Source organism: Salvelinus namaycush, chromosome 33 (genome assembly GCF_016432855.1).
Source record: "Salvelinus namaycush isolate Seneca chromosome 33, SaNama_1.0, whole genome shotgun sequence".
Lineage (NCBI taxonomy): Eukaryota > Metazoa > Chordata > Actinopteri > Salmoniformes > Salmonidae > Salvelinus > Salvelinus namaycush.
Window position 1 is genome coordinate 813714 of NC_052339.1, and position 26874 is coordinate 840587.

General features: G+C 45.6%; 1 protein-coding gene across 1 annotated transcript in view; it reads right to left on the reverse strand.

Annotated features, from left to right (window-relative positions):
* Window positions 1-26874, reverse strand: part of LOC120027865 (transcriptional activator GLI3-like) — a 167536-nt gene that overhangs the window by 60586 nt on the left and 80076 nt on the right. Inside the window, exons 3-4 of the mRNA XM_038972946.1 lie at window positions 23240-23491; window positions 7834-7939 (exon numbers count right to left, since the gene is read on the reverse strand). Of these exons, the coding sequence (XP_038828874.1) occupies window positions 7834-7939; window positions 23240-23491 (358 nt within the window). The remainder of the gene's footprint in view (window positions 1-7833; window positions 7940-23239; window positions 23492-26874) is intronic.

Below are 26874 nucleotides of genomic sequence, written 5' to 3' on the forward strand. Positions count from 1 at the left end.
CTTTGTTAACCTTAGGCAGATTGAACACACACACACAGGCCCGCACGCACACACGCGCATACACACACATACACACAGTGACAGGCTGACTGACACACACAGCAAGCTGTTAGCACCTGTCTGTTATCTCCTCTCCTCCAGACTTTCTCTTCCATTGTGCAACATGGGCGAGCTACAAATTGAGATCTCAAATATAAACAGGAGGGCAATAGATTTCTGTACAGAAAATCAAGTGTACTAATGTGTTACATGTGGAAATTCAAAAGGCCACTAGTAGATAGATAGATATTATTCTTGTAGTCAAATAAATAATTTGCTGTATAGTCTTAAATTAATTAAACCTACAAAGATCAAAGGAAATGTACGGCGAAATGACTGCCTGGGTTATTCATGCTACCCATATTGTTACTACTCAATAAAAATGTGAATCACCAGTGCCACATTCTCATTTATTTTGGAACATTTACAAATTAATGAAAGGGGCATTTCAATTAGCTGTTGAGTTGGGTTGAAACAAACATATATGACATCAAATAAATTCTAACAACAATGTAGTACACAGTACAACCTACTATTACAATTAAAATGGTTATGTAGCTGTGAGTTTAGTATGAATAAATACCCATTATAAATACCCTTGATTCTTAAACACAATTTCAGCAGAAACATACATGTAATTACCAGCAGAAATTTTAAAAATATGTATTCCATATGCCCTAAAAAAAAACAAATGTTAAACTTTCCACAACCGTGTACGTGTAATAACCATAGTAATAGAATCACAAAAATATATTTATATGGTAATAACAGCAGCTATTAAATAGAATTTAGCAACATGTCTAAACAGGTTTCCTTGGGTAATGACTCAACTGTAAACCAGAGCAGGGCTTGTCACATGTCTAATCTACCAAAGACTTTATTTTTTCTAAACCTGCAGTATCCATCAACCACAAAATGCACTGGTGCCTTCAAAATATCACGCTTCGTCGCACAGTCATTGGGGGGGAAAAGAAGACACCATCCATTTAGGTTTTCAAAACTGGTATATTACAACAAAAATTATATAACTTCAAACTGCCCACAATTATGCTTATAGGCATTTATCTCATTTTCTCTCTAGATCCTGAAATTGCTTGAGAAAAAAAAGAGAGGGAAGCGATACTTTACCCCCGCCTCTCCCGCCCATTTCACAGAGCGGCACGCAACTTTCTTTTTCTTCCCTTTTTTTCCTCCAGTGAAAATTGAAGGGGCTTTATGTCAAATAAGGCTAAAGCCAGCCACTCCATATCAACCAACGCAGCGCGAAAATTACTGTGGCCATGATAAGACTGCCAGATAGAGTGGGAGAGGAGAGAGAAGAGAAGAGGGGGGGAAGGAAAGTGAGAGGAGGGGGGAAAACGAAAAGGAAGTGACTCTACTCAATTATACTGCAAAATGGGTACGACTGAAAATGTTTCATTCAGGTGACTGATAGTATCGGTGAAACGGCAATGCAGATAAATAAAAGGGGACTTTTGTCAAGAATAAACACCATTAATCATGAAGCCAGTTACCGCGTGACCGCCTGTCCAACGAATACAGCCTGACGCCACAGAGAAAGTATTTTAAAAAGAAGGGAGGAGGAGTGGAGGAGTGGATGGGGGGAACCTGGTGACTTCACCAGAAGGAGGGTGACCTACGAATTCGAAGGGAACGGGGATAAGGGGGGAAAGGGGAGGGAGATGAGAAAAGTGGTGTTCTCCTCCTTCTCATTACTGACAGAAGCCACATAGAGATCATCTAGAGATGATAAGGAAATGATCATTGGAATTTAATAGAATTTATAGTCCCATTTTATATTTATCACAATTTATCAAGGTTTAATATTACCATGATTTATTTAGGGTAAAGGAATAAATATAGGCTTATACTAAACAGGTTCATTTATAGGGAATTTACAAATGGTTTACAGAGATTTATGAACACATTAATAAACGTATACTCAATAAACAGAAAATGAAAACTGCCAATGTTTGAAAACGTTGAAGGAGTGAATACGAAATGATAAAACTGCTTCACATACAGTAAGAAAGGGTGAAACATCGGCCCAAAATAAATAAAACCCTCAACACATGAAAAGGAAAATCCAAAGGAAAGCTTCAACATGTCTCCATACAATTACAGTATTTTCCTGTAGCTCTTTATGAAAGCTGTTACACGATGCCTTTTGTCATTCTTTTGTAATGAAGTAAGTGTGTGTGTGTGTGTGTGTGTGTGTGTGCGTGCGTGCGTGAGCGTGCGTGCGTACGTGTGTGTGATGCCAGGCGTCTTACCATCTGGAGTAGATGAGAAATCTGGAGGGAGGTGTGGAGATAAGACTGTGGTCTTTATGCTAAGCAGCGCGCCGCTCCTCAATGTCCACATTTGGCTCTCTGACAACAGTTTATGTAAATAACCAAACAAAATGGCGTACACCTAAAGAACACACTACTCTCAGCCAAAAGGACACAGAGCGAGAGAGAGAGAGAGAGAGAGAGAGAAAGCACAAAAATGCAGATATGGAGGTGGAAAAATTACAATTCATTTGATAGATAATGGGGAAAAAACAGCTCTTGGTCCGTTGGTTGTAGTTCCGAAACTATGTGCCGCTTTATACATGAATTTTTCACATGTTCAACAAGGTTTCAGTATGTTGTTACTAAGATGGAATATCATTCTCATAATTGCATGAAAATCAATTACACCCTTTTTTGGGCAGTTAACTATGGTTTCACTGCAGCCGACTACAGAGTGCCTATGTTGTATTGAAATGAATGGGACCTGCTGCTTTCCCCTGGTAGCCTCACAGAATACCTTACAGTCCATTTGGGGACCACAGCTGTACAAATACACTTCTGAATGCAATAACACCACAGACAGGACGCAGCATACCTTTACAGGCCCAACACACACACACGCACAGGCGCACATATGCACACAGACACACCTTCACCCCCTTCCAGAGTCAGAATCCACGTGTCTATTCACACAGAACATTGTGCCAAACCAGTATGTTTTCCATTTCCCAAAAGGTTTTCCATTATCATCTTTATATTGTGACTTTGACATCATTACTATGACACAAACAATGTCATAGAGAATCCTCAGGAGACTTTACAAACAAGTGGCAGATGTAACGGTAACATGACAAATCGCACACGTTTATCTGAGTGGATACGAATCTGTGGAGATACAGTACCTACGTTTAAACATTCCATTGTGTATTGTACTCAGGAGTAGATCATTCAAGCTAATTCGTAAGCAAATGCCTGCAGTGTCTTCGGAAAGTATTCAGACCCCTTGACTTTTTGCACATTTTGTTAGGTTTCAGCCTTATTCCAAAATTGCTGAACAGCTAATTTCAGGTCTCTCCAGAGATGTTCGATCGGGTTCAGGCCCGGGCTCTGGCTGGGCCACTCAAGGACATTCAGAGACTTCTTGCGTTGTCTTGGCTGTGTGCTTATAGTCGTTGTCCTGTTGGAAGGTGAACCAAAGTCTGAGGTCCTGAGCTCTCTGGAGTAGGTTTTCATTTACATTTACATTTAAGTCATTTAGCAGACGCTCTTATCCAGAGCGACTTACAAATTGGTTTTCATCAAGGATCTCTCTGTACTTTGCTCCGTTCACCGTATGGATGGTGCAATGTTTCCGTGACGCTTGGCATTCAGGCCAAAGAGTTCAATCTTAGTTTCATCAGACCAGATAATCTTGTTTCTCATGGTCTGAGAGTCCTTTAGGTGCCTTTTGGCAAACTCCAAGCGGGCTGTCATGTGCCTTTTACTGAGGAGTGGCTTCCGTCTGGTCACTCTACCCTAAATGCCCGATTGGTGGAGTGCTGTAGAGATGGTTGTCCTTCTGGAAGGTTCTCCCATCTCCACAGAGGAACTCTAGAGCTCTGTCAGAATGACCATCGGGTTCTTGTTCACCTCCCTGACCAAGGCCCTTCTCCCCCGATTGCTCAGTTTGGCCGGGCGGCCAGCTCTAGGGAGAGTCTTGGAGGTTCCAAACTTGGGGACCTTCAATGCTGCAGACATTTTTTGGTACCCTTCCCCATATCTTTGCCTCGACACAATCCTCTCTCGGAGCTCTAAGGTTTTTGCTCTGACATGCACTGTCAACTATGGGACCTAATATAGACAGGTATGTGCCTTTCCAAATCATGTCCAATCAATTGAATTTACCACAGGTGGACTCCAATCAAATTGTGGAAACATCTCAAGGATAATCAATGGATACAGGATGCACCTGAGCTCAATTTCGAGTCTCATAGCAAACGGTCTGAATGCTTATGTAAATAAGGTATTTCTGTTTTTCATTTATTTATTTTTTTTAACTTGTTTTCGCTTTGTCATTATGAGGTATTGTGTGTAGACTGCTGAGGATTTTTATTTATTTAATACATTTTAGAATAAGGGTGTAATGTAACAAAATATGGAAAAAGTCAAGGGGTCTGAATACTTTCCGAAGGCAACGACCGTGACTACGCAAACAGTTGCGAGTCAATTACTTATCCCCTAAGAATGTTTTGTTGTTTCAGTGGCCACATTCAAGCACAAGGGCCTCTAACTCGCGAGTAAACTCCCATGCAGATAATTGACTTGTAGTCGAATACCTCTGTTTGTTCTCGGCCCGTATCTGGGTGACCGAGACCAGGCACTGTGCCACAAGAGAGGGCCTTTTGTTTCCGCCGGTAGTCCTCAGTCGGGCCAATAATGTCCCCTATGAAAGGCCCCAGCATCCCCCACAAAGCCCCCCAGCTCCCGATTAATCTAGGCCAACACAATGAGAGCGACGGTGGGGACGAGAGCTTTCATGGAGTCTGCTCTTCACTGGTCCATGTGTTTATTTAAGCAGGAAGTGAGGAAGCATCCTCTCTAGAGGAGGAAAAGGTCAGGTGTTTCTTGGTCAGAGACACTGAGGTAGTGGGGGAAGAGGCCTGCTGATCCTAGATCAGCTGCACTGAGGTCCTATTCTATAGTCATTAAAAAGTGGTTGGTCAGAGCTCTATATGCTGAGGGTATTGATAAAAGACTCCACAGTTTCCCATTTTAGACGTGTAGGACTACAATCCTCTGTTATGTGGAAATGGATAACTTTCTTTAACAGTACATCATCAATGCACCCACACAAGGAAGGCAACCCCTGACCCTATCTTTAATATTGAGTGCCTTCCCATGCAATAATTCATAAACTAAACGATTATCCTAGCTCCTGCCTGTAATTGCACTCTTCCCTGCCTAATAGGGGTGGCGTGCAGCAGGAGAGTGAGAGAGAGAGAGAGAGAGAGTGGAAAAACAAAGGACAGTTAATTTGTGATTTCCTCCGCTCATTTGAAGGCAAATTAAGTGTCAAGCAGCTAATACAGAGCATATTTCATTTTATGAGCTTTTAATTTAATTCCGTCTGTCTCATATCGCCGGGTGCCTTTAGCGTAGCGCCTTCGCTAACGCTCCGTCCTTCCTCCCTCGTCTGCGGCGCCGGGACATAAATAAACATGTTTCAATTAGACCTGTCACAATAATAGGACAGGATTCTGTTCATTTGCGACGTCGGTTGGACGGCAGAACGTATCATGAGAATATGAGGCGGCTGCGTGTTTTTCTACCGGTCTAAGTCCTAGCATTAGCGATGTTAGCGTTAGCGTGACAGCTAGCATTTCGAAGCTGGATTGATTGTACCGCCGCGGGGCCAGACCCACTGTAATTACCCGCTGTAATGAAACCTCTGTATGGGGAAGTAATGCCAATAATACTCTACTGTGTACTTAACCATATCTTAAGAGGGCTAATAACGATTAATTCTGCTCACTAAGGAGAGCTGGTCTTAAAACAATTCTATATTTCTGTCTAAACCCCCCCCCCCCCCCCCCCCCCATCCCCTGCAGGGCCATGATGGCATTGTTGGGGGTGACTGGATCAAAATGCTCCTTCGTAAGGAATTCCAAAACACTATCCAATGAGACCAAATTGCCAGATGTATTGTTCCAAAGCAATACTGAGTTTATGTTAGAGTCCAAATCTGAACCAAGGAACTACAGTAGCCTACATAACTCGGTAATCTGTCGATTGGACTGAACAAACCCTAAACATAACTTCAGTAACACAATGTAACAGTATTTCCTACTCTAAAAAGCAGCAAGAGTAATGACATTGAGAGCAGAGGGGTTAGAGCCTGTAAGTAAGCATTTCACTGTAAGGCCTACACCTGTTGTATTCGGCGCACGTGACAAATAAACTTTGATTTGATTTGAGATCTGAAAGGAACACGTGTAACTCGATAATGTGTGTACTAGTACCCAAGTCAATTTAAATAAGATCATCCACTAAACTGCCTTGTAATAATGAAAAATGGGTCCTTTCAGCGTGGCGTGTCATATTAAGCAGCAATACAAGTGGATAAACAGCTCATAAGTACGGCAACGGTTGCCACGACTCACGACCATGCCTCCACTGACAGGTTGAGCAAACGAAGCGCACCAGCCAGATAACTCTTATCCGGACAGAGATCGAGTGACTGAACACGTTCGTTCTGCGCTGCGCAACTTCTCTTACCCCTTAATTTAATTCAGTGGGTTCCATGTCTCCCACTTCCCCCTAACCTGTGCTCCAGATCTCTCCAAAGCGCCTCTGACTGATAACAAACATGGCTGTTTGTTTGAGCCGTATTGGCGGCGCATGTTCTCTGCAGAAGCTAAATGCTCATTATATTTGCCATTTTGTTTGCGTTGACACGAGGCATCAATCACTAAACCTTTTTTATTTCCTTGCCTCTCCCTCTCTCCTCTGAGACGAGGGGGGGTGGGAGTGTGAGGGTGGGGGGGAGACATAAAAAATGCATTATGCTTAGTGGCACATCAGCAAGGGAGAGATATGACTCCTGAGAATGGGGGGGGGGGTTGATAATGAAGAAGAATTTCAAACATAATGTGGCCCAAGTAGCTGCCCCATCCAATTTGTCCCAGTCGCGCACTGATCGCTTCCTTGCTGTCTCTGGGTTAGAAATTAGTGCTGCAAGGGCGACAGAGCATCCACTACCAGCACTCACCGTTCAGGCAGAACAGAGAGCGAAAGCGGTGGAGTGAAAGAGAGAGAAAGAAGGGAGAGAGTGAAAGACAGTTAGAATGAGAGAGAATCTAATATGTGTGTTATTTGTGTGTGTGTGTGTGGGGGGGGGGGGGGGGGGGGGGGGGCATACATGGTACAGGGTACAGTGCGTATGTCAGAAGAGATGTGTGTGTGTCAATGAAGGGGTGTGTGTCAGTTGAGATGTGTGTGTCAGTGAAGGTATGTCAGGTTGGGAGTCGACAAGACTTGATCACTGCGCTTATGAGAATAACATGCTCAAGAGGCCCTAGTTTCCATGTTTCTGACACATGTTCATTTGCATGTCTCTGACATGTGGATCATGTTACTCCCAGACAGGGCCGTGGCCTTTGATCTGGAGAGCAGGGGAGCACAGAGCACCTCTGAGGAGGATGCAACATGCCTTGGGGTGTTGGAAACAGGAGCATCTTATTAATATTGCCATTAACACTACTGGGGGTTCTTGCTGATACCAATGATATGATGCTGATATCCAAATCACTTCCCATTAGGCCTGACTGGTAGAATTGTACAAATTCCTCTGCATTATTTTATGCAAAGAAGAAGTGGATGTGTACGGGGATGGGGGGGTTGTGTGTGTGTGTGTGTGTGTGTGTGTGTGTGTGTGTGTGTGTGTGTGTGTGTGTGTGTGTGTGTGTGTGTGTGTGTGTGTGTGTGTGTGTGTGTGTGTGTGTGTGTGTGTGTGTGTGTGTGTACAGTCTGTGACACTCACACGTGTAGAGGGGGAACAGGGGACGGCTCGTAGATGTAGCGTCCCTGGGCATGTCTGTCGTCGATGGGCACCGGTGGATGGAAAGCAGGGAAAAACTGTGGCGGTGCTGCATATGGGGATAAAGAGAAAGAGAAAGAGAGAGAAAAATGTTAGAGATGACACTGCTACAGACAATCAGCCTTAAAGCCAATAACATGTATTTTATAAAGCCCTTTTTACACCAGAAGTTGTGACAAAGCACATATCTCTTTGCATGCCATGGAATCATTGGTTGCATGTATTGACTCAATGTGTTTTTGAGGGCATTACTAAGTAAATGTTCCTCTTCAGCCAGTCTTAGGACAGAGTAATGAAAAGCAGTGGTTGATAGCCATCTTTCAGGAGGCCCTGCCCAAATGAGACCTCATTAAAAATAACTCAACTAAAAAGCCTCACTGCCTTGGAATGTTCACTAAGAAGTGCACTTAAAACATCTCAAAATAAACCGAGACACAAATTAACTGCAAGACTTTTGCCTTTTGTCTTGCTGTAAGGCTGATCAGGCATAAATACACTTTTTACACTAAGACTAACACTGAGGAACAGCCATTGAAACAGAGGGAATAGGGAGAAAAATGGAGGATGCGTTTGGAAATCATTTCAGGCAGGGAAATGATTCGTCACAACTGTCAGAGAGAAGTATCTAATTCCCCAGATAAAACATTTAAACATTTGCATAATATCAGCACTTTGCTATTTTTACCCTCTGAGAGAGAAGCTGCTGAATTGTGGAAACATACAACTACATAAGTTCAAGTATCCTCACCTCAACTGCAACATCTACCCTATGGTATACAATCCCCCAAGCAAGTGCTGGAATGCTGTGTTTTGAATACTTCATATATCCATTGTAGGACAAGTTCAGTATGAGCTATGTCTATTTAAGTGCATCTTGCTAACCGAGGGGCTACTTGAACCCTTGCGAAAATGGAAAGGGTTAAAAAACACACACACACACACACACACACACACACACACACACACACACACACACATACAGTCTTGTACAGCTAACCTTGTGGGGACATACAATTCAGTCCCATTCAAAATCCTATTTTCCCTAACCCCTAACCCTAAACCTAACCCTAATCCTAACCCGTACTCTTACCCTAACCCTAACCCAAAAACCTAAACTTTATCCTAACCCTAAACCTAACCCTAGCTCCTAACCCTAACCCTCCAACTAACCCTAGCTCCTAACCTTAATATTTAACTTAATTCTAACCCTAACACTAATTCTAACCTTAACCCTAAACCCCCTAGAAATAGCATTTGACCTTGTGGGGACTAACAAAATGTCCCCAGCTGGTCAACTTTTTGTTCGTTTACTATTCTTGTGGGGACTTCTGGTCCCCACAAGAATAGTTAAACACGTCCACACACACACACACACACACACACACACACACACACACACACACACACACACACACACACACACACACACACACACACACACACACACACACATTCAAACAGGGAGGGGAGGAGGGCGCTTTGTGATAGGAGGTGTTTTTAGCGTGTAAACATCTGGCGCCCGTGTGCCAGCAGTAGTGGGATGGGCAGGCTGCCAGGCAGCCAGGGGGAGTGGTGCCCAACAGCTGGATCTAGTTGTGCACCCTGGTCAATGCCAAACATAGGGCCCACTGCTGGGCAGCAACACAGAGAGGTTTATCCCCCCTGGCTCACTCAGGCTTGCCGCTCTACCTCAACTACCTCATCACTTACTAGCTCATCACTCACTACCTCAACACTCACTGCCTCAACACTCACTGCCTCAACACTCACTGCCTCAACACTCACTGCCTCAACACTCACTGCCTCAACACTCACTGCCTCAACACTTATTATCTAAACACTCATTATTAACAGGTTGGCTGATCACTACCTACCCTGCCCAAGCTCTACCAACAGGACAACACGGACAGGCCTTGTTGAGTGGACCTGCAGTGCATGCAGGTCTTAAAAGGGAAAGGTGTTGTATCACGCATCATGTAAGCAGATGGATATAAATCAGATGCATCCTGGTGAATAGATCAGGAATGTTTTCTATGATTGCATACCAGTTGTGTAAGCCTTCCTAAATAATGGCTTGCATTGTTTATCAAAATAGAGTAATACAGCACAAATCATGGCTTTAACAAGGAAAGTAACACTTTGATCATGAGGCTCAAAAACATACCGTGGAACAAATCTGTACTATTAAAGTCCTTTCCATTGTCTTACACAAATGTGAAAATGTATTTGAACTGAACTTGTTTTTGTGAGAAAGATAGGACGTCAAAAGAGACGTGATAGCTAAATGCCTACTGCAGCAGCCCTCTGGCACCTTGTTTGACTATCTGTCTCTTTGATAGCTTCCTTCTGAGGAATCATGTTTGGCCTAGCTCTCCTTCTCTATTTCCAGGTCTTCTCTGAAGGAGAGGAATCTGGAATCTGCTATCAGTTATGTTTATCTAACACAGTCTTAAAGTTATTGGCTCAAATACACTAAGAGCAGTATTGGTTTGCTAGGGTCTCTAAGCCGTGTCCTTGACTACTCATGTGAAACCCTGGGCTGAAACGTCAACCTGTGAGGCAGGGCAGAGGTCTATGGAGGGACTATAGAGATTTCAAATTGCAGAACCTCTCCCGCTCCAGTCTGAATGATACTACTTCTCCTCCTCCATCTCCTCTACCACACCCGCCTCTCCACTCTGGATTACCCAGATCCCCAACTCTGTTTATCCCTCTGGAGCTGCTCACTCAACAAAACCCTGTGCCTTCCCCCTCCTTCTTCCTTCTTTCCTCCTTGAGTTTCCTATCCTCCTTTCCTCCCTCCTGGTCTTAGCCAACACTCCTCACTCGCCTCAGCCTACAGCAGTCAGTTAAGGGAGCTGCTTCATTTGAATCCCTGTCTGAAGTTTACTTTAGCAGGGCCCCTATCTAAATAGGTTGTGCCACCTATCTAAATAGGCTCTGTCACACTACCTCCATTAGGAAGGCAAACAGCCCTGTGTGCCACTTGAGGGAATGTATACAGTTCAGAGAACAAGGGAAAGAGAGAGAGAGAGAGAGAGAGAGAGAGAGAGAGAGAGAGAGAGAGAGAGAGAGAGAGAGAGAGAGAGAGAGAGAGAGAGAGAGAGAGAGAGAGAGAGAGAGAGAGAGAGAGAGAGAGAGAGAGAGAGAGAGAGAGAGAGAGAGAGAGAGAGAGAGAGAGAGAGAGAGAGAGAGAGAGAGAGAGAGAGAGAGAGAGGGATATGACTCCATTCCACAATCCATCTCCACTGTCTCCTGTGGGGACTACTTGGTTGACTGGGAGTAAATTGCCCCTGCATGTATTCAGGGGCCTCTTTAGAATACAGACACAGCTGGAGGTTATATAGAGTTAATGCGCGTGTCACAGCTTTTACCGTCCCCACCGCCGATATAGTAAACCATTACAGGGTAAAGCGTAACTTGTATCCCAAAAGGCACCCTATTCCATATTTAGTGCACTCGTTTTTACTGGTTAAAAGTTATGCGTTACACTGAGTGTACAAAACATTAGGAACACCTTCCTAATATTGAGTTGCACCCTCTTTTGTCCACAGAACAGCCTCAATTCGTCGGGGCATGGACTTTACAAGGTGTCAAAAGCTTTCCACAGGAATGCTGGCCCATGTTGACTTCAATGCTTCCCACAGTTGTGTCAAGTTGGCTGGATGTCCTTTGGGGTGTGGACCATTCTTGATACACATGGGAAACTGTTGAGCGTGAAAAACCTAGCAACTTTGCAATTCTTGACACACTAAAATAAGTGTGCCTGGCACCTACTACCATACCCAGTTCAAAGGCACTTAAATCTTCTGTCTTGCCCATTCACCCTCTGAATGGCACACATACACAACCCATGTCTCAGTTGTCTCATGGCTTAAAGATCCTTCTTTAACCTGTCTCCTCCCCTTCACCTTTTGACGGGTTGATCATTTGAATCAGCTGTGTAGTGCTAGGGCAAACACAAAAATGTTCACCCCTTTGGGTCCTCAGGACCAGGACTGAGAACCAGTGATTACACTGATTGAAATGGATTTAACAAGTGACATCAATAATGGATCATAGCTTTCAGTCTGTTATAGAAAGAGCATGTTTTGTACACTCAGTGTAGATAGGGAATAGGGTGCATTTTGGGACACATCCATACTGTATTGTACCAACCAAAAGTCAGGCAACTTTTTGCTTTGGAGAGGGGGGGTGTATCAAAACGTGTCAATTTGAGTACATTTCTAAAACAGCAACTCATCAACAATTCATCACTATCCAGTACCAAATAAGTTTACAATTCTTTTGAAATATTTTAATGACCCTGCATAACTTTGCATGGGAGCAGTATGCATTTTTGTTTCATTTGTTTTTTTAGAGATGGAACTCATTAAGACATGATTACAAATGGGTCTGTAATGAAAGGGCAAATTAGTGGGCAACTTTGACCAGACTCATTAGTTGTAATTCAACACAAAACACACCAATAGCCTGCTGCTTCCCCTTCATTATGAAGAGGATGAAAATTACTTTTTATTTTATAGGACACTTAAAGGATTTTAAAGAGGGGGGGGGGGGGGGGGGTAGAGAGAATAAAGCCTGAAGCATATCATTCTAGTTGGTTGTTATTAGATCATTTCCTTCCGTTATGTGAGAAAGGTAAGGTCTAATACAAAGTGTATCATTATTTTTCATTCAACTAGGCAACGGCCATAGTTTGTGTTGCCGCACTTGAAAATAATCTGAATAGTCAACTATACTCGAATCGAATCTGAACCGTAATTTGACATAAACAACATCTCTGTTACCTAATCAGAAGAGTTGATGACTTGTCATAACTGAGATTCCTCCTGTCCCGTACTGAGTGCTCCCCTCTGGCACTGTCTTTGTCCCAAATGGCACCCTCCCCCAAAGGGTGCCCTATTACGTATCGTGCACTACTTTTGACCAGTGCACTAAATAGGGGATAGGGTGCCATATGGGATGCATCCCGCTGTGTCATCTGCAGCTTGACACTGAGGAAGAACAGTCATCCAGAACCCACTGAGCTTCTCCTCTGCGCCTCGAAGTTCTGGTGCAATGGCACAAAGACGCAGTGACAGATTGTCATAACAGACTAAAGCGGAGTGGGAAAAGGGCTGCTGCCGGGGCCTGCTCTGCTCCAGAGGTTTGTGAATGGGTAATGTGGAACATATGACGGGGTGGCGCTGGGCCTGCCAAGTTTCATTACGCCACTTCTCTCCTCGCTCATGATCTCAGCACTCAGGCACGCTCGCATGCACCGCTGCCCCTAGCCAGACGATGGCTGAGGAGCGAGTGGAGGAGCGCTAGCTTAGTTGAGTGTGTGAGAGATGCTCGTTGAGTGTGTCTGAGGGGGGGAGGTGTGTGGGCGTGTGTAAATTACTGTGAGTAACAGCATATGTGCATGAATGAGTGAGTGTGTGCATACACACACACGCGTGTATGTACCGCTAAGCAAGACCTAACGTAAACCCCTCTGCAATCCCCTCCTTGTCTCTCCACTCCACAAACTGTGTGACATGTCCACCACAAACACCTCCGCATGATCACCAATCACACCAGCACACCTGTGTCTGTGTTTGGCTACAACTGTTCACATGAAAGGAACCCCATGCGAGTGTGTGATGTTGGAGGTTATTTTGGGGGATCAACCCCTGCTCTGGTTGCTTGCTTGTGTTTGCTCACACTGAGACCTCAAGCGGAACATGTAAATAACACATTCCGGGACTGTTTAGCTAAGCTCAGTGGGAGTTGCTGTTGACTTTTGGAGTGGTTTGCTTAATTACGGTCCCAGACTGTTGTACGTCTAATAGGCTAATTACCGCTGAATAAATTAGCCTAATGCTCCAGCTGTGCTGAGGATCTCTGCAGTACTGTACGAGGTGTGTGTGAGTGGCCTAGACTCAGGAAAACATCTAGTGTGTGTGTGTGTGACTGAGGAGCAAACAAATCCTTTACTCAGCAAAGACTAACTGTGAGAGAGAAGACAAGGCGAGAGAGGTAGAGGTTAAATAAAATGCCATTCATCAACGAGAGAAACATTGGCAGATCGCACTTTCTCCTTTACCAGTAAATCAATACAGTTCTCCTCTCTGTCTCTGTCTCTGTCTCTACTGCAGAAGTCACTCTACGCAAGGTCTTTTGGTCTGTGCTTAGGCATTGCTGACCGTTTAAACCAATAAGGCCACATACTGTAGTTGTTTAAACCAATCAGGAAGCAGGCTAGAGATCAGGGTTGAGATTAGGCAAACAAATATGTTTGGTCAAAGTAACTTACCCTCCCTTATTCCCCCTACCGTACCCCTCTTACCCCACCTCAAACAGCTCAATGGAAGTCCCGCATCTGCAAGAGATTTACCAAGTGGAGTCAATATTAACAAATTGCGCACTCCCTCCCTCCTCCCTCCATCCCAGTACAGAGCAGCAGAGAAGTGAAGGTTATTTCATGGGGTCCTCTGCGGAGCGCCAATCTATCTCCTGCATTTGGTGAATTCCTCCAGATTGCCTTAGCTGGGGAGCAGAACAAAGCGCCATGCGTCGGTTCACCCTCCTCTTCCTCCCTCTCCTTCCCCTCCCCCCTTTCCCAGCTGGGTAGAGATTTACACAGCGATTTAGTGGCAGAAACACTGCACTAAAACTCTCTAGTCTCCACTCTGTCTCCCACTCTCTCTCTCTCCCTCTCTCTCAATTCAATTCAAAGGGCTTTATTGGCATGGGAAACACATGTTCACATTGCCAAAGCAAGTAAACATAAACATTACACAAATGTTCCAAAGGAATAGAGACGTTTAAAATGTTATATTACGGCTATTGTAACGATGTGCAAATAGTTAAAGTACAAAAGGGAAAATAAATAACCAAATATGGGTTGTATTTACAATGGTGTTTGTTCTTTACCGGTTGCTCTTTTCATGTGGCAACAGGTCACAAATCTTGCTTCTGTGATGGTATTTCACCCAATAGATATGGGAGTTAATCAAAATTGGATTTGTTTTTTTATTCTTAGTGAGTCTGTGTAATCTGAGGGAAATATGTGTCTCTAATATGGTCATACATTTGGCAGGAGGTTAGGAAGTGCAGTTCAGTTTCCACCTCATTTTGTGGGCAGCGTGCACATAGCCGGTCTTCTCTTGAGAGCCAGGTCTGCCTACGGCGGCCTCTCTAAATAGCAAGGACTATGCTCACTGAGTCTGTACATAGTCAACGCTTTCCTTCATTTTGGGTGAGTCATAGTGGTCTCTATCTCTCTCTGCCCAGTGCATGACCCCCGAGCAGCCAGCCAGCCAGTCCAAACAATGATACATCTTGCGGTAGAAAGGAAATGATTTAAACCTCAGCTTAACTCAACAGGACCAAGCTACTTATTTGAGTTTTATTCCCATGTGATTGATATTGGTCCGACCGAGACTATACTATTTTCAGATCTGTGTCTTTTTAAAGTCTAACTCCAATTAATAAATAAATAGGAACATTTTGTGCCAGACCGTCCACGAAACATATATTTAAGCATGGCTAATGCATAGTGTATATATAGTACTATAAGTATATGATAAGATAAGATGCATTTTATTGTCAATTAACTTGAATGGAAATGTGTATTTTATGCTCACATCCCAACTGTCTAGGCTGGTGTGAGTCTGAGTCAATGGGAAAGTGCGCTATCCTTTCATTCTCTCACAGCCTAATGATGCAGGTCCACTCTGGATTGACCCTCCAGAGCCCCATAGCCTCGATATCCCCACGGTGCAGCTCCCCCCTGGGCCCCACGGCAGGTAATATTGGGGCTGACCCAGCATGACAGCGTGTAGGAGAGTAACTCTGCTGTGTGAGAGTCAGTGACTGAGGCTAATACAGCTGTTCTGGCTGTAAGGCTAATAATACACAGGCCTGGCACGGCAGGGGAAAGCACCACTCGACCCAGCTTAATTCTAACCCACAGAGAGAGAGAGAGAGAAGCTAGCTAGTGAGCAGGGTTGGGATTCAACAAGGCATTGGTCAGCATGACTGTGGCCAAGGGCATCCAAGTTGATGTCCACATGTGTTATGGGGACAGTTTAGGAGAAAACTAGGAACTTAGTAGAAATGATTCATTTAGTTATTTACATTTTACATTTACATTGTGTTGATTTATTCTTCGGTCTGATAGATTTCTTTATTTTTTTTAAACGTGATATTCAAGATTCAAGAATTCTGTCCTTTGTTCACATAAAAAACAAAGTTGTTATTAATTGGCATATGTAGTGCACGTGCTTGTTTACAGACAATCTCTCTAAGTAGACTATATCTATTGTCCATTATGGGTGTCTAATGGAGGAAACGGTGGGTCACACCAGGCAGTGTAAAGCAAAAGGGAAACCCAGAGCTGTGTCCCAAATGGCACCCTATTCCCTACTTATGGATTCTGGCCAAAAGTAGTGCATTTTAGTGAATAGAGTGCCATTTGGGATGCAGAGTCACAGCAAGCAGACAAATGACTGCTGGATCTTAGGAGTAGACAGGGGTCGTCACCTCTGCGCCAATTACGGCCCTGGCTCTTCCCCTCCGCACCGCAACACTCTCTGTAGCTCTCTCACTCTCTTTCTCTCTCTCTCACAATCTTCCAAGTCTTTCTCTGTCTCTTTCACACATGGGCCTGTATTTCTGTCTCTTCCTCACTTCACCCTCTTTCTTTCTCTCTCTATCTCCCTTTCTCTGCCCCTTCTCTCTTTGTCCCTTACTCAAAGCCGAGCCTGATCTCTCCCCTCTCCCTCCTCCCAAAAACAAGGACAACTTGTAATCCATTTACTCCACCCTTGTCAACAAATTCCCCCCCCAAAATAATCCTGAACGACTTACAACCAGAGCTAGGTACTATCAAGGGAACGGAGGGAGAGAGAGAGAAGGGAGAACACACAATGAGAAGGAGCGATTGCACCCAAAGAGAGAAGAGAAAAGAAAAGGAGAGTAGAACATACAATACTGTACACAGAGGAGCGAGGGAGTGTAGAAGAGAAGAGAGCGGAACTCGGTGTCGCAGTGATATTTTTGCATTATGTCACGCAGGCGGCGCCCTGGGGTCCCCATGGTCCCTGTGCCTGTGGCTGAGAGACAAAAGGGGCGCCGTGTAAAAACTTAAAGAGGATTAACGCTGCCGGAGTGCTTTAATGAGACCTGAAAGTTGCGGGCACCGGAGAGCAACGCTGATTGAGCCGGGCCAGAGAGGCAGAGAGTCTGGCTCCCGGAGGCCCCTGCAGCAGCCCAGCGGTCCAACAGGCCCCATCCATGAGCCTAAGCTCAACCTGCTCACACCGAGCCACATCAAAGCAGCCCCGGCTGGGGGAGCCGAGCCGAGGAGAGAGAGGAGAGGATGAGATGGAGGAGAGGAGGAGGAGAGGGGAGGGCTGGATGGAGGAATCCCTTATCTCCTCCTGAGAGGGTGCTGCTCTGTGGAGCGAGATTGTCTGGAACTGCCACCTGTCCCAGCCATCTTTGAAGGAAACACTAAGCCTGACCTCCTCGAGCTCCCATTCCTTTATGTCTCTCTTCATTTTCTGCTTTGTTTACATCCCCCCTCCTACTCCTCTCTCCTTTACTCTCCTTCTCCAGTCTCACTCTCTCTCTCATTGGCACTTCTTCTCTCCCTTTTTTGCCCTTCCATCTCTCTTTCTTCCTCCCTTTCTCCAGTCCTCTTTCTCGCTCTAATTTCTCTCACTTTCTGTCTCTCTCTTACTCTCTGCCTCTTTCTCTCTCCCTCTCTCTCTTTTGTAAGTCTCTACCCTGTGGTATGGACAAGAGGATGTACTCTAGTCTACTTATTTGCTCCAGCCCGTAACGGAGCTGAGAGGAAACATGTTAATTACCCAGCATGTCTCAGCCCCCTCCTCCTATAGAATAATAGGTACAGTCCATCCTCAGGAGAGAAGAAGAGAGAAGAGGGGGGAGGGAGGCGTTGGGGGTTGGTCGAAGGGATAAGGGTGCTAACTCTATGAGAAGAGGGACACAAATCGCTGCGCTACAAGGCCGGGCGGTGAGATTTGCTTACAGTGAACAAACATATAGGCGTTGCATGAAATGAGTGTGAATATCCCACTCCACACAAGGGTGATTATCCTGCTTCTTATTCCCACTGAATACTTCAGGAGGGAGAGAAAAGGAAGGCTCAAGATGTCATGGTTCAAAAACCAGCAGGAATAGGAAGAGAAGACCCATGAGCCTCATGTCGTTCCTGCCTGCACTCACGTCTTTATGGCCATTATGTTGAATGGCGTTATTGTTGTGTTTGTTGGTGTTAGTTGTGGTGGTGGCGTATCCTTACGGACAGTCAGAGAAACATGCTGCGAGTCTTTTTTTTAAGCCTTCGCCACTTCAAAGCACGCCTATTGTTTTAGGCATGTGATGCCTCTGCGTGTTTTCTGACCGATTAGCCATTCTTCATTTGACAAGGGGGTCCAAAACACAGACAGATGTTGCAAGAATGATATGAAGAAATGCCGAGTACTCATTTGTTAAGATATTTCTCATTCTTTTTGAGCCACTCCAAATGAATATTGTTATTGTAACAATATTATGTTAACAACATTACTGTTAAAAATGCAATTCACACACGTTCTCGGGCTCTGTGGTACTAAGAGTAAATGCAAGAAAGCCTGACCTTCACTTAGAGCGAAAGTGGCTTTCTTTGACCACTTCAAACTTTATCCGCATTATACTGTGAGATTCCTGAACTAATAAGCTGTATAAAAGGGGATCGCAGCGATTATCCCTGGTGCGCTGGACTGCGGAGCTAATTCAAGAGCTGCCCAGCCATGTTTCTCTTTCATAATCAAAGGAGGTGGATGGAAGAGATTCCTTTCCGTGGCCTGTACTGTAGGGTGGCCCCTGGGTTCCCAACGGGTTTCTCGCCCCCCCTCAATTGTCCTTGAAATGGGTACTTGTGTCATGCCCTGACCTTAGAGAGCCTTTTTTATTCTCTATTTGGTTAGGTCAGGGTGTGACTTGGGTGGGCAAATCTATGTGTTCTATTTCTTTGTTGGCCGGGTATGGTTCCCAATCAGAGGCAGCTGTCTATCGTTGTCTCTGATTGGGGATCATACTTAGGCAGCCTGTTTTCCACCTGAGTTTGTGGGATCGTGTCTGTGTGTAGTTGCTTTCTGCACTGCATATAGCTTTACGTTCGTTTTTGTATTTTGTTGTTTTTCGGTGTCATTTTAATAAAAAGGAAAATGTACGCCTACCACGCTGCACCTTGGTCTCCTCATTCTAACGACGGACGTAACAACATGTCTCCCAGCGCATTCCCGCCACCACCCCCGCTCCTCTGTATTATAATTTCTGTGGGGAGGAGTGCTTGAAACTGTTTTGCCAAAACTCGTGACAAGGAACCAATGTGGAACCCAGAAAGTTGGCCTCCTTGAGCGAAGAAATGCGTTATAAATTACTTTTCCAGTGTGGGTTATTTTCGTGACTTTTTTCTGTGGCAGGAAAGCTTTCCTATAGTTCCTGTATGGCCTATACTTCTGACTCTGAATCAGGGAGAGCAGTAATGCAGTCGTGGTGCAAATCACATTGGAATTTTGTGACAGCCAGCTCATTCAGTTCACTGATCAGCTGCTGTAGTTTGATAAAGAGGCAGACAGATTGACGTGGACCCAGTACTTGCCATGCTACGGAACCAGTAGACCTGAGATCTCCTCTACAATGCAGCCTTGGAGGTTAACTTAACCCCTGTTTGGAGCTGGAGATCACCATCCCGCCCCCCACTCCATACGCCCTGGGTCTGGTTGAGCGCTGGCTGGCTCCCCACAATCCCAGGTAATGGTCACTTCTGTCAGAGTTTTGGCCAAAAAGAGCAAGGTTTTAAGGGATATAGCCTGATGGTGACCAAACCATCCACTAGACCAGCCATGTACTTCCACCTTGCTATGGCTTAGCAGCCCTGGTCTAAGAGGTCTCAGAGGTGAGACATGACCAAGGTTTTGGTTTGAGGATTACCAGCTGGTGGTGCTTGGCCTAGGATCTCAATCTTGATTCCATCAGTCTGCAGACGACAGACTGTACAAGGCTGATATAGGTCCACTTATACTTCAGCTATAAAAGTCTGTCTCGGTCCACATAATGACCTACTACTGGGTCATCACAGACACACACAACCACCAAACAGCCTTGGTCGTTGAGGAACCAACCAACATACTTAGTGCTGGGGAGGGTGAGAGGGTGGGAAAAGCTTAGTGATTTTCCCACCCTCCCCAGTCGCCTTCCTTTGACAAAACATTTTCTGATGTTTCAATACTGCTAGGATTGGAAAGAAACATAAGAAAGCTGTCCATTGAAGAGAATGTGCTTACAATCCCGCAACGGGACATGTTTTGACTGGCTGGGGAAGGAAGAAAAAGTGCTTAAGAAAAAGACAAAACACTTGAAGGAAGAAGAGGGATCCCGGAGGAGAGAGTAAGCGGAGACAACAGACGGAACTCCAGCAAGTGTTCCACTGTTGCTGAGGACCACTGACCCGCTAATAAGCCCACAATGTAAACAGATGTTGCTAGTGCCGCCGTGGTAACGCCTTCACAATACACATCTCCTCGCGATACACAAATCTTTAAAAAGCCAAGTTTCTCATGAATCCTCCTCCCCAATGCTTCCTCCTCCTTATCCAGGCGAAAGCCCCACGTATTAGTGTTGTGGTAAGCGGGATATGGACACTTATCCAGTGTTTGCCCAAGAAAAGAGTCCTAGACTCTATGCATCACCGCGATTTAGCTAATGCACGTAATAGGGACAATTTTTTTCTTAATGCCTCCTCCTTGATGTGGGCAAGTGGGTGTACAGGTGAGAATAAACACAGAGTCCTTAGAGGAGTGGGATAGAGCACAGAAGGGGCTGTCCCCCCACCCTTCTCCCCCCATCGCCGCCACAGCGACAACCATGACAACCCAGCAGTCCAAGTGCGCTTGAGGCTGCAGGTGCCGGCGTGTTTAGCTGCATTAAGCACTGACAACACACCAGCGGGAAGAGTAATCACATTTACCTGGCTGTCAGCCGTAGCCAGGTCGTGCAGCGCCCCGCACTCTGCAAGCACAGCACAAAGACCCAGGACTCCCTCTCCATCACCCTCACATACACAACACACACCTGGGATACATTTAGGAAGGTGACAGTCAGTCAGAGACCCCAGGGAGAGGGTAGTGTTGGTGGAGTGGACCATGGAAGGATGGGCGGGAAGGGGGTGTTCAACCAAGCACAGGGATCAATGTTCTTCGCACTTCCCAGCCTCTGGGGGTAGCAGTGGTGGAGTGGTGGAGCCATGGGGCTCCGTGTTCAAAGGGGCCATCGGCGGATTAGGAGCCTAGGGGCCTGGATCATGGGCCAATCAGACAGAATGAGACCGGCCGACCGGCAGGCGCCTTCAGGGACACCTCGTATTCCCCACACCTGGTACCAGAGGAAGCCATTTTACACAGCCCCCCGGCCTGCTCTTTTCTCTCACCGCTGGGCATAACTCTTTCTGAACTGAGTCAGGGTCAGGGCACGTCCCAACGACATCCATTTACAGCACACTCCACCCTCAGAGGAAAAACAACTGCCTTCGCATTTCAGCATGTGCTCCATTAGGCATCTAAATTCTGTTAAATACAGCCTCTGGTAAAACATTGGAATGGAATTAATATTTCATCATTATCTGAGTCAGAGAGAGAGTGAGAGAGTGAGAGAAAGAGAGAGAGATAGAGAGAGAGAGAGAGAGAGAGAGAGAGAGAGAGAGAGAGAGAGAGAGAGAGAGAGAGAAACGGAAGACAGTGCACCCCAATAGCAGTATGACTCTCTCCATCCACTGCCTGTTCTGCAGAAAGAATGGAGCCCTTTCAGGCTCTATGGCCCCTTTGACTTGTCCTACAGCTTCTGAACTCTCCATTTGACTGTGACTTTTAAGCACTACCCCGAGGCACTGCCACCCCTTACTGTGACCCCCAACCACCACCCCAACCACAAGCCACCCCAACCCCTAGTTTCCCTTGGCTTCAGTGGTCTGGAACCCTGTACCACCAGTGCTCACACACACACTCTCTCACGCACACTTTCTCTCTCTCTCACACACACACACACAATCAACAGTGGCAGTCATGCTGAGCTAAGACCGGGCTGTAATCGACAGTAATATTCTGCTTGCGAGGATCCTGTCGGCTACGCCAAAGAACAGACCCTGGGCCTGACTTTAAGTAACCTTTCACATTAGTACTGTAGCTTTGTGGTGGATGTACGCACCAGTGCGTACAAAGGAGATGCCGGCTAATGAACTAAATACATACAGTTACAGTAAAGGACCAAAGCCGGAGCCAGGGAGAGAGAGACCTTTTCATTACAGCCTGCAGATTAAAACTACTCGGTCAGGCTCCATTCGCAGGCAATTTAGCGAAACTAAACAGGCCATCACATCAAATCCTTGTCCGGAGGCCACGCACATGCACGAAATTGACCTCCTCGCTCTCCACTCATCTGTCTCTCATTCTATAACTGCATCTTTCTCTTATTCCTTTGTTCTATTTCCCTCCTCTTTCTCTCTCTCTCTAATATTATATTTTTTCTATCATACTCTCCCTCTCCCTCAAACCTCATGTCCGTCCCTTCTCTCTTCATATCAACAGTATCTTTCCTACCTCACTCTATCAGCCTCACTCCTCTATTCCTCCCCCTTCCTCTTACCCACACTCTCTCCGTCCCAGTGAGAGAGAAGGGAGACAGAGGGGGTAGTGAGAGTGGTTTGACTGTTTAGTGCAGTGCAGTGTTGGGGCTTTGATGTGTGTGTTGATGAGTGAAAGTGGAGTACTGTGCTCAGACAGGCCCCTAATGAGAGAATTAAGAAGCTACGCTGAACGCTCCCCCATACTAACTTCCCAGAGAGCGAGCGAAAGAGAGAGAGACAGAATTGGGGAGAGAGCAAAGGAGAGGGAGGAAGGGAGAGAGGTAGAGAATGCAGCTGATCCGTCAGGCCTAATCAAGCGACTAGCAGCCCTGCCTTTTACCTATTACTGTACAGAGAGAACCTTGGTGCCACTGTTGGGGGGGGGTCTACAGGCAAGTCCTTGAGCCTGCCGCCTCACTCAAATTACAGTATATTGTTCATAAATATACATAGAACAAGGCCAAATTTTCTATCTTAACCCCCGAAAATATTGTATGTTAGGTTTTATGTAATTATCCATCAATTTACTAAATCACTGAGGCAATTCAAGTAGTCTGATGACCAAAAGCCCAGCCGACACAAACTAGCCATGTACCCACTACTTTGGACTTCATAGACACTCTCTAACAATCATAAGAACAACCAATCCAACCCCTCCTCTTTAAACTGAGTTCTGTTTTCTGTACTCACCGTAGTGGGAATCCAGGTATCCGTTGCGGGGATCCATGGCAAACAGTGTTCCGCGATAGGGCAGGCCGTGGTCCGCCAGGTGGGGCAGTGAGCTGTGCAGCTCTTTCTTTACCAGTGGGGGGCGCTCTTCTGTGGACGTGGAGGGCTCCTCACCCAGCTTGCTGCCAGGGGTGCCAGGCGTGGAGGCCTGGGTGCTGATGGCATTGCGCCTCTCGCGGTGGTGGTGGTACAGCGTGCCCAATCGCTCATCTTCTTTAAGGGGACAGGGGAGAGAGAGAGAGGGTGAAATTATATATTTGGGTAAAAATATGAGTCCATATTTACTGACGATACAGCATAGATCTCGGTACATTGAAATATACTGTGAGATACTGAGTCGAAAGTCTGCTTAATTCTTCACAACCTGAAATCCATTTGGTTGTGAAAGTGGTTTCCCTGTCAGTAGAATCATAACAGTGACTTACGGCTGCTGCCGTCAAGGGGAATTTCTTTACCTCTCAGAGTATGCACGCACGCACACGCGCGCGCGCACACACAAGACAAGAAACCCATAGACATGGGAAAGAAGTAAGATCACGCAGCATACTCCTGTGAGTGGCAGTAGATTTGTTTTGTACACCTGCAACCAACCAAGTACGCAAATCCACCCAGGTTTAGCCTCCATAGGAGCCAGCAAGCAGCAGTCAGATAAATCCAATAGGACTTATCTCTGGTGCTCTCACCAACTAAACGAACCCAACCCCCTGCATCGTGGCCACAGTCAGAGGGGGAGCGATTCCCACAAGTCAGATCTTAAAGGCAGCTCTGTTCTTTTTATAAAATAAATGGATTCCCATGGAGAAAGCAACCGGGTCTTCTCGCCTGCATTCCAAACTGCCCATTAACCAGCCTCATGGGTAGTATCAACCCCCCCCCCCCTTCTCCCTCCTCCTCAACCCCCTCTCTTCCAGAGTAATCTCTCGCTCTCTTTCTCTCTCGGGGTGAAGGAGAGAAATTAAGAGGAGAGACGGAGAGACGGAAAGGAGAGTTCCCCTGAGAAGCTATCCCTGGTGTGCTGGAGTTAGTGGGGATAAAAGTGAAGAGAGTTCAAGGACTGATCTGCTTTGGAAAGACTTGACCGTTGACCTAAACACTGACCCTGGCCTTCATGGGGTCGCCTGGCCCCTGACCTGGTGGGTGATACTGTACAGACTTATTAGGAGTAGTCCCTAAAGAGAAGATACTCTGGGCAAAAAAATTCTGGTCTGAGATTATTCCTATCATCAGTACCTATAGTATGATTATGATAAATTATTAGAGTTGAATGTTTTTAGGTAAATGCTTTGTACGATTGAACGTTTTACACTGGCAGCTCTTGCCTTGTGCAATTCAGAGCTATTGCAGAGGCAGTTTGATTCAGTTACATATGATTCTATCAATCTTTCTCAATACCGCAAATCCAACCCATTCCTCTACCAGATCCAGAGTCCACCGAGTTTATCCTGAGCAACAGATTCACTTCATTAGACGCTGCTGGGAAATCTCCCCTGGTCCAAGTTCCTGGTTGATTCTAATTTCACTGTGGTTGTTGATGATCAGCACGGTCCAGTGCCCATTACCCACAGTCTGTCTCTGTCTCTCTCTCTCTCTCCGTCTCTCTCTTTTAAATGTCTCACTGAGGGCCCTGGCAGAGTGCCGCGATGCCGGTGCCAAAGGTTCTGTAGCACTTACCAGCCTAGCACTGCAAGGCCCCCCTATGAACTGCAGGCAGCGGAAAACTGCAGCCCTCCAAAAGCCAATTAAGAGGAGAAGAGAGGGCTAGATTAAAGAGCGCTACCCTGAGCACCCAAAGTTGGCCGCTACAGTAGCGAGAGAGTGGCACGAAAGGAGAGAGAGAGAGAAGAGAGAAAGAGAGAGACCCACGGGTCTGCCATTGATTCCTCTCACTCTCCCACATCCATTACCTGCGTTAGGGCCCAGCCATGCCCCGAATGGCGCCACAGCGCTCAGAGCAGCAAATTCCACGAGTCTTAACGCGGAACTGACAAGCCAGTGAGAGAGCAGAGGCTCACGCTCTCATCCGCAGGAAATGACAGTGTCAGTTATGATATAAGTATTTAATCCTATACTGCACAGCCCCTGATCTTATTAAGGGAATAATGGCATTTATGCTGTTAAAGCTGGATTAATAGGGCCTGCTCTTGCAAAGCGCAATATTAACATAAAGGGATTTCAGACTCTGGGTTCATGTTCTCGCACAAAGTGGATTTAAGGAAGGAAGTCGCGACTGTAAACTGTGCTGGGAGCCAACAGAGCAAAGGATAGTGCTGCTGAGAGGAGTGTGGGCCTATACGTACTGAATACTCATCCAGCAAACACAGTGCAGAGGCCGGGAATAAGACCTTGTATCTATCGTAGACCTGGATACGTTTCTGGTTCTTGGTCTAGTTTATTTATGTATGAGTTCCATAGACTTGACATACACAATGTGCTTGTAGCAATAGTCTTTGGACTTTTGCAAGTGAAGCCAAACTCCCACAAGCCCAGCTAAACAGTGTATATGAACTCTTGCTCGAGACAAAATACTGTGGTCATTATTCCCAAAGATATTATTACACTACATTCCTATCTTTCTCTTTGGCTTCTTCGCCCTCTCCCCAGTTGGGTGTCTCTCTTTCTCTCCCTCCCTCCCTCCCCCTCTCTATCTATTTCTCTCTCAGTGAAATCCAGCCCTATTCACTCATGTCTCTGAGATGTCAAGCAGATAATAGTTCAATCAAACCAGTGTCACTCCATTCCCCTCCTCCCTCTACTGAGTCAGGGGGGTTCATCATTCTTCCGAATACCACCTTAAGGGTGTCCATTTTTTCAGTCTATACCTGTCACACCCTGATCGGTCTCACCAGTCGTTGTGCTTGTCTCCACCCCCTTCCAGGTGTCACCCATCTTCCCCATTATCCCCTGTGTATTTATACCTGTGTTCTCTGTTTGTCTGTTGCCAATTCATTTTGTTTGTGAAACCTACCAGCGTTTGTTTCTTGCTCCTGTTTTCTAGCCCTTCCCATTTTTTAATCGCTCTGCCGGCCCTGACCCCGAGACTGCCTGCCGTTCTGTACCTTGCCCCACCTTACTGGATTATTGACCCCTGCCTGCCCTGACCCTGAGACTGCCTGACGTTCTGGACCTTTTGCACCCTCTCTGGATTATTGACCCCTGCCTGCCGTTGTTGGCCTACCCCTGTATTAGAAATAAACTTTTGGTTCTTCGACACTGTCTGCATCTGGGTCATACCTGAAACGTGATATACCATCTAAATGGGTTCTTTATTTCAGCGTATACCGCCTAAAATGGGTTAATTATTTTAGCATATACAGTTGAAGTCGGAAGTTTACATTCACCTCAGCCAAATACATTTATACTCAGTTTTTCACAATACCTGACATTTAATCATAGTAAAAATTCCCTGTCTTAGGTCAGTTAGGATAACCACTTTATTTTAAGAATGTGAAATGTCAGAATAATTGTAGAGAGAATGATTTATTTCAGCTTTTATTTATTTCATCACATTCCCAGTGGGTCAGAAGTTTACATACACTCAATTAGTATTTGGTAGCATTGCCTTTAAATTGTTTAAATTGGGTCAAACTTTTCGGGTA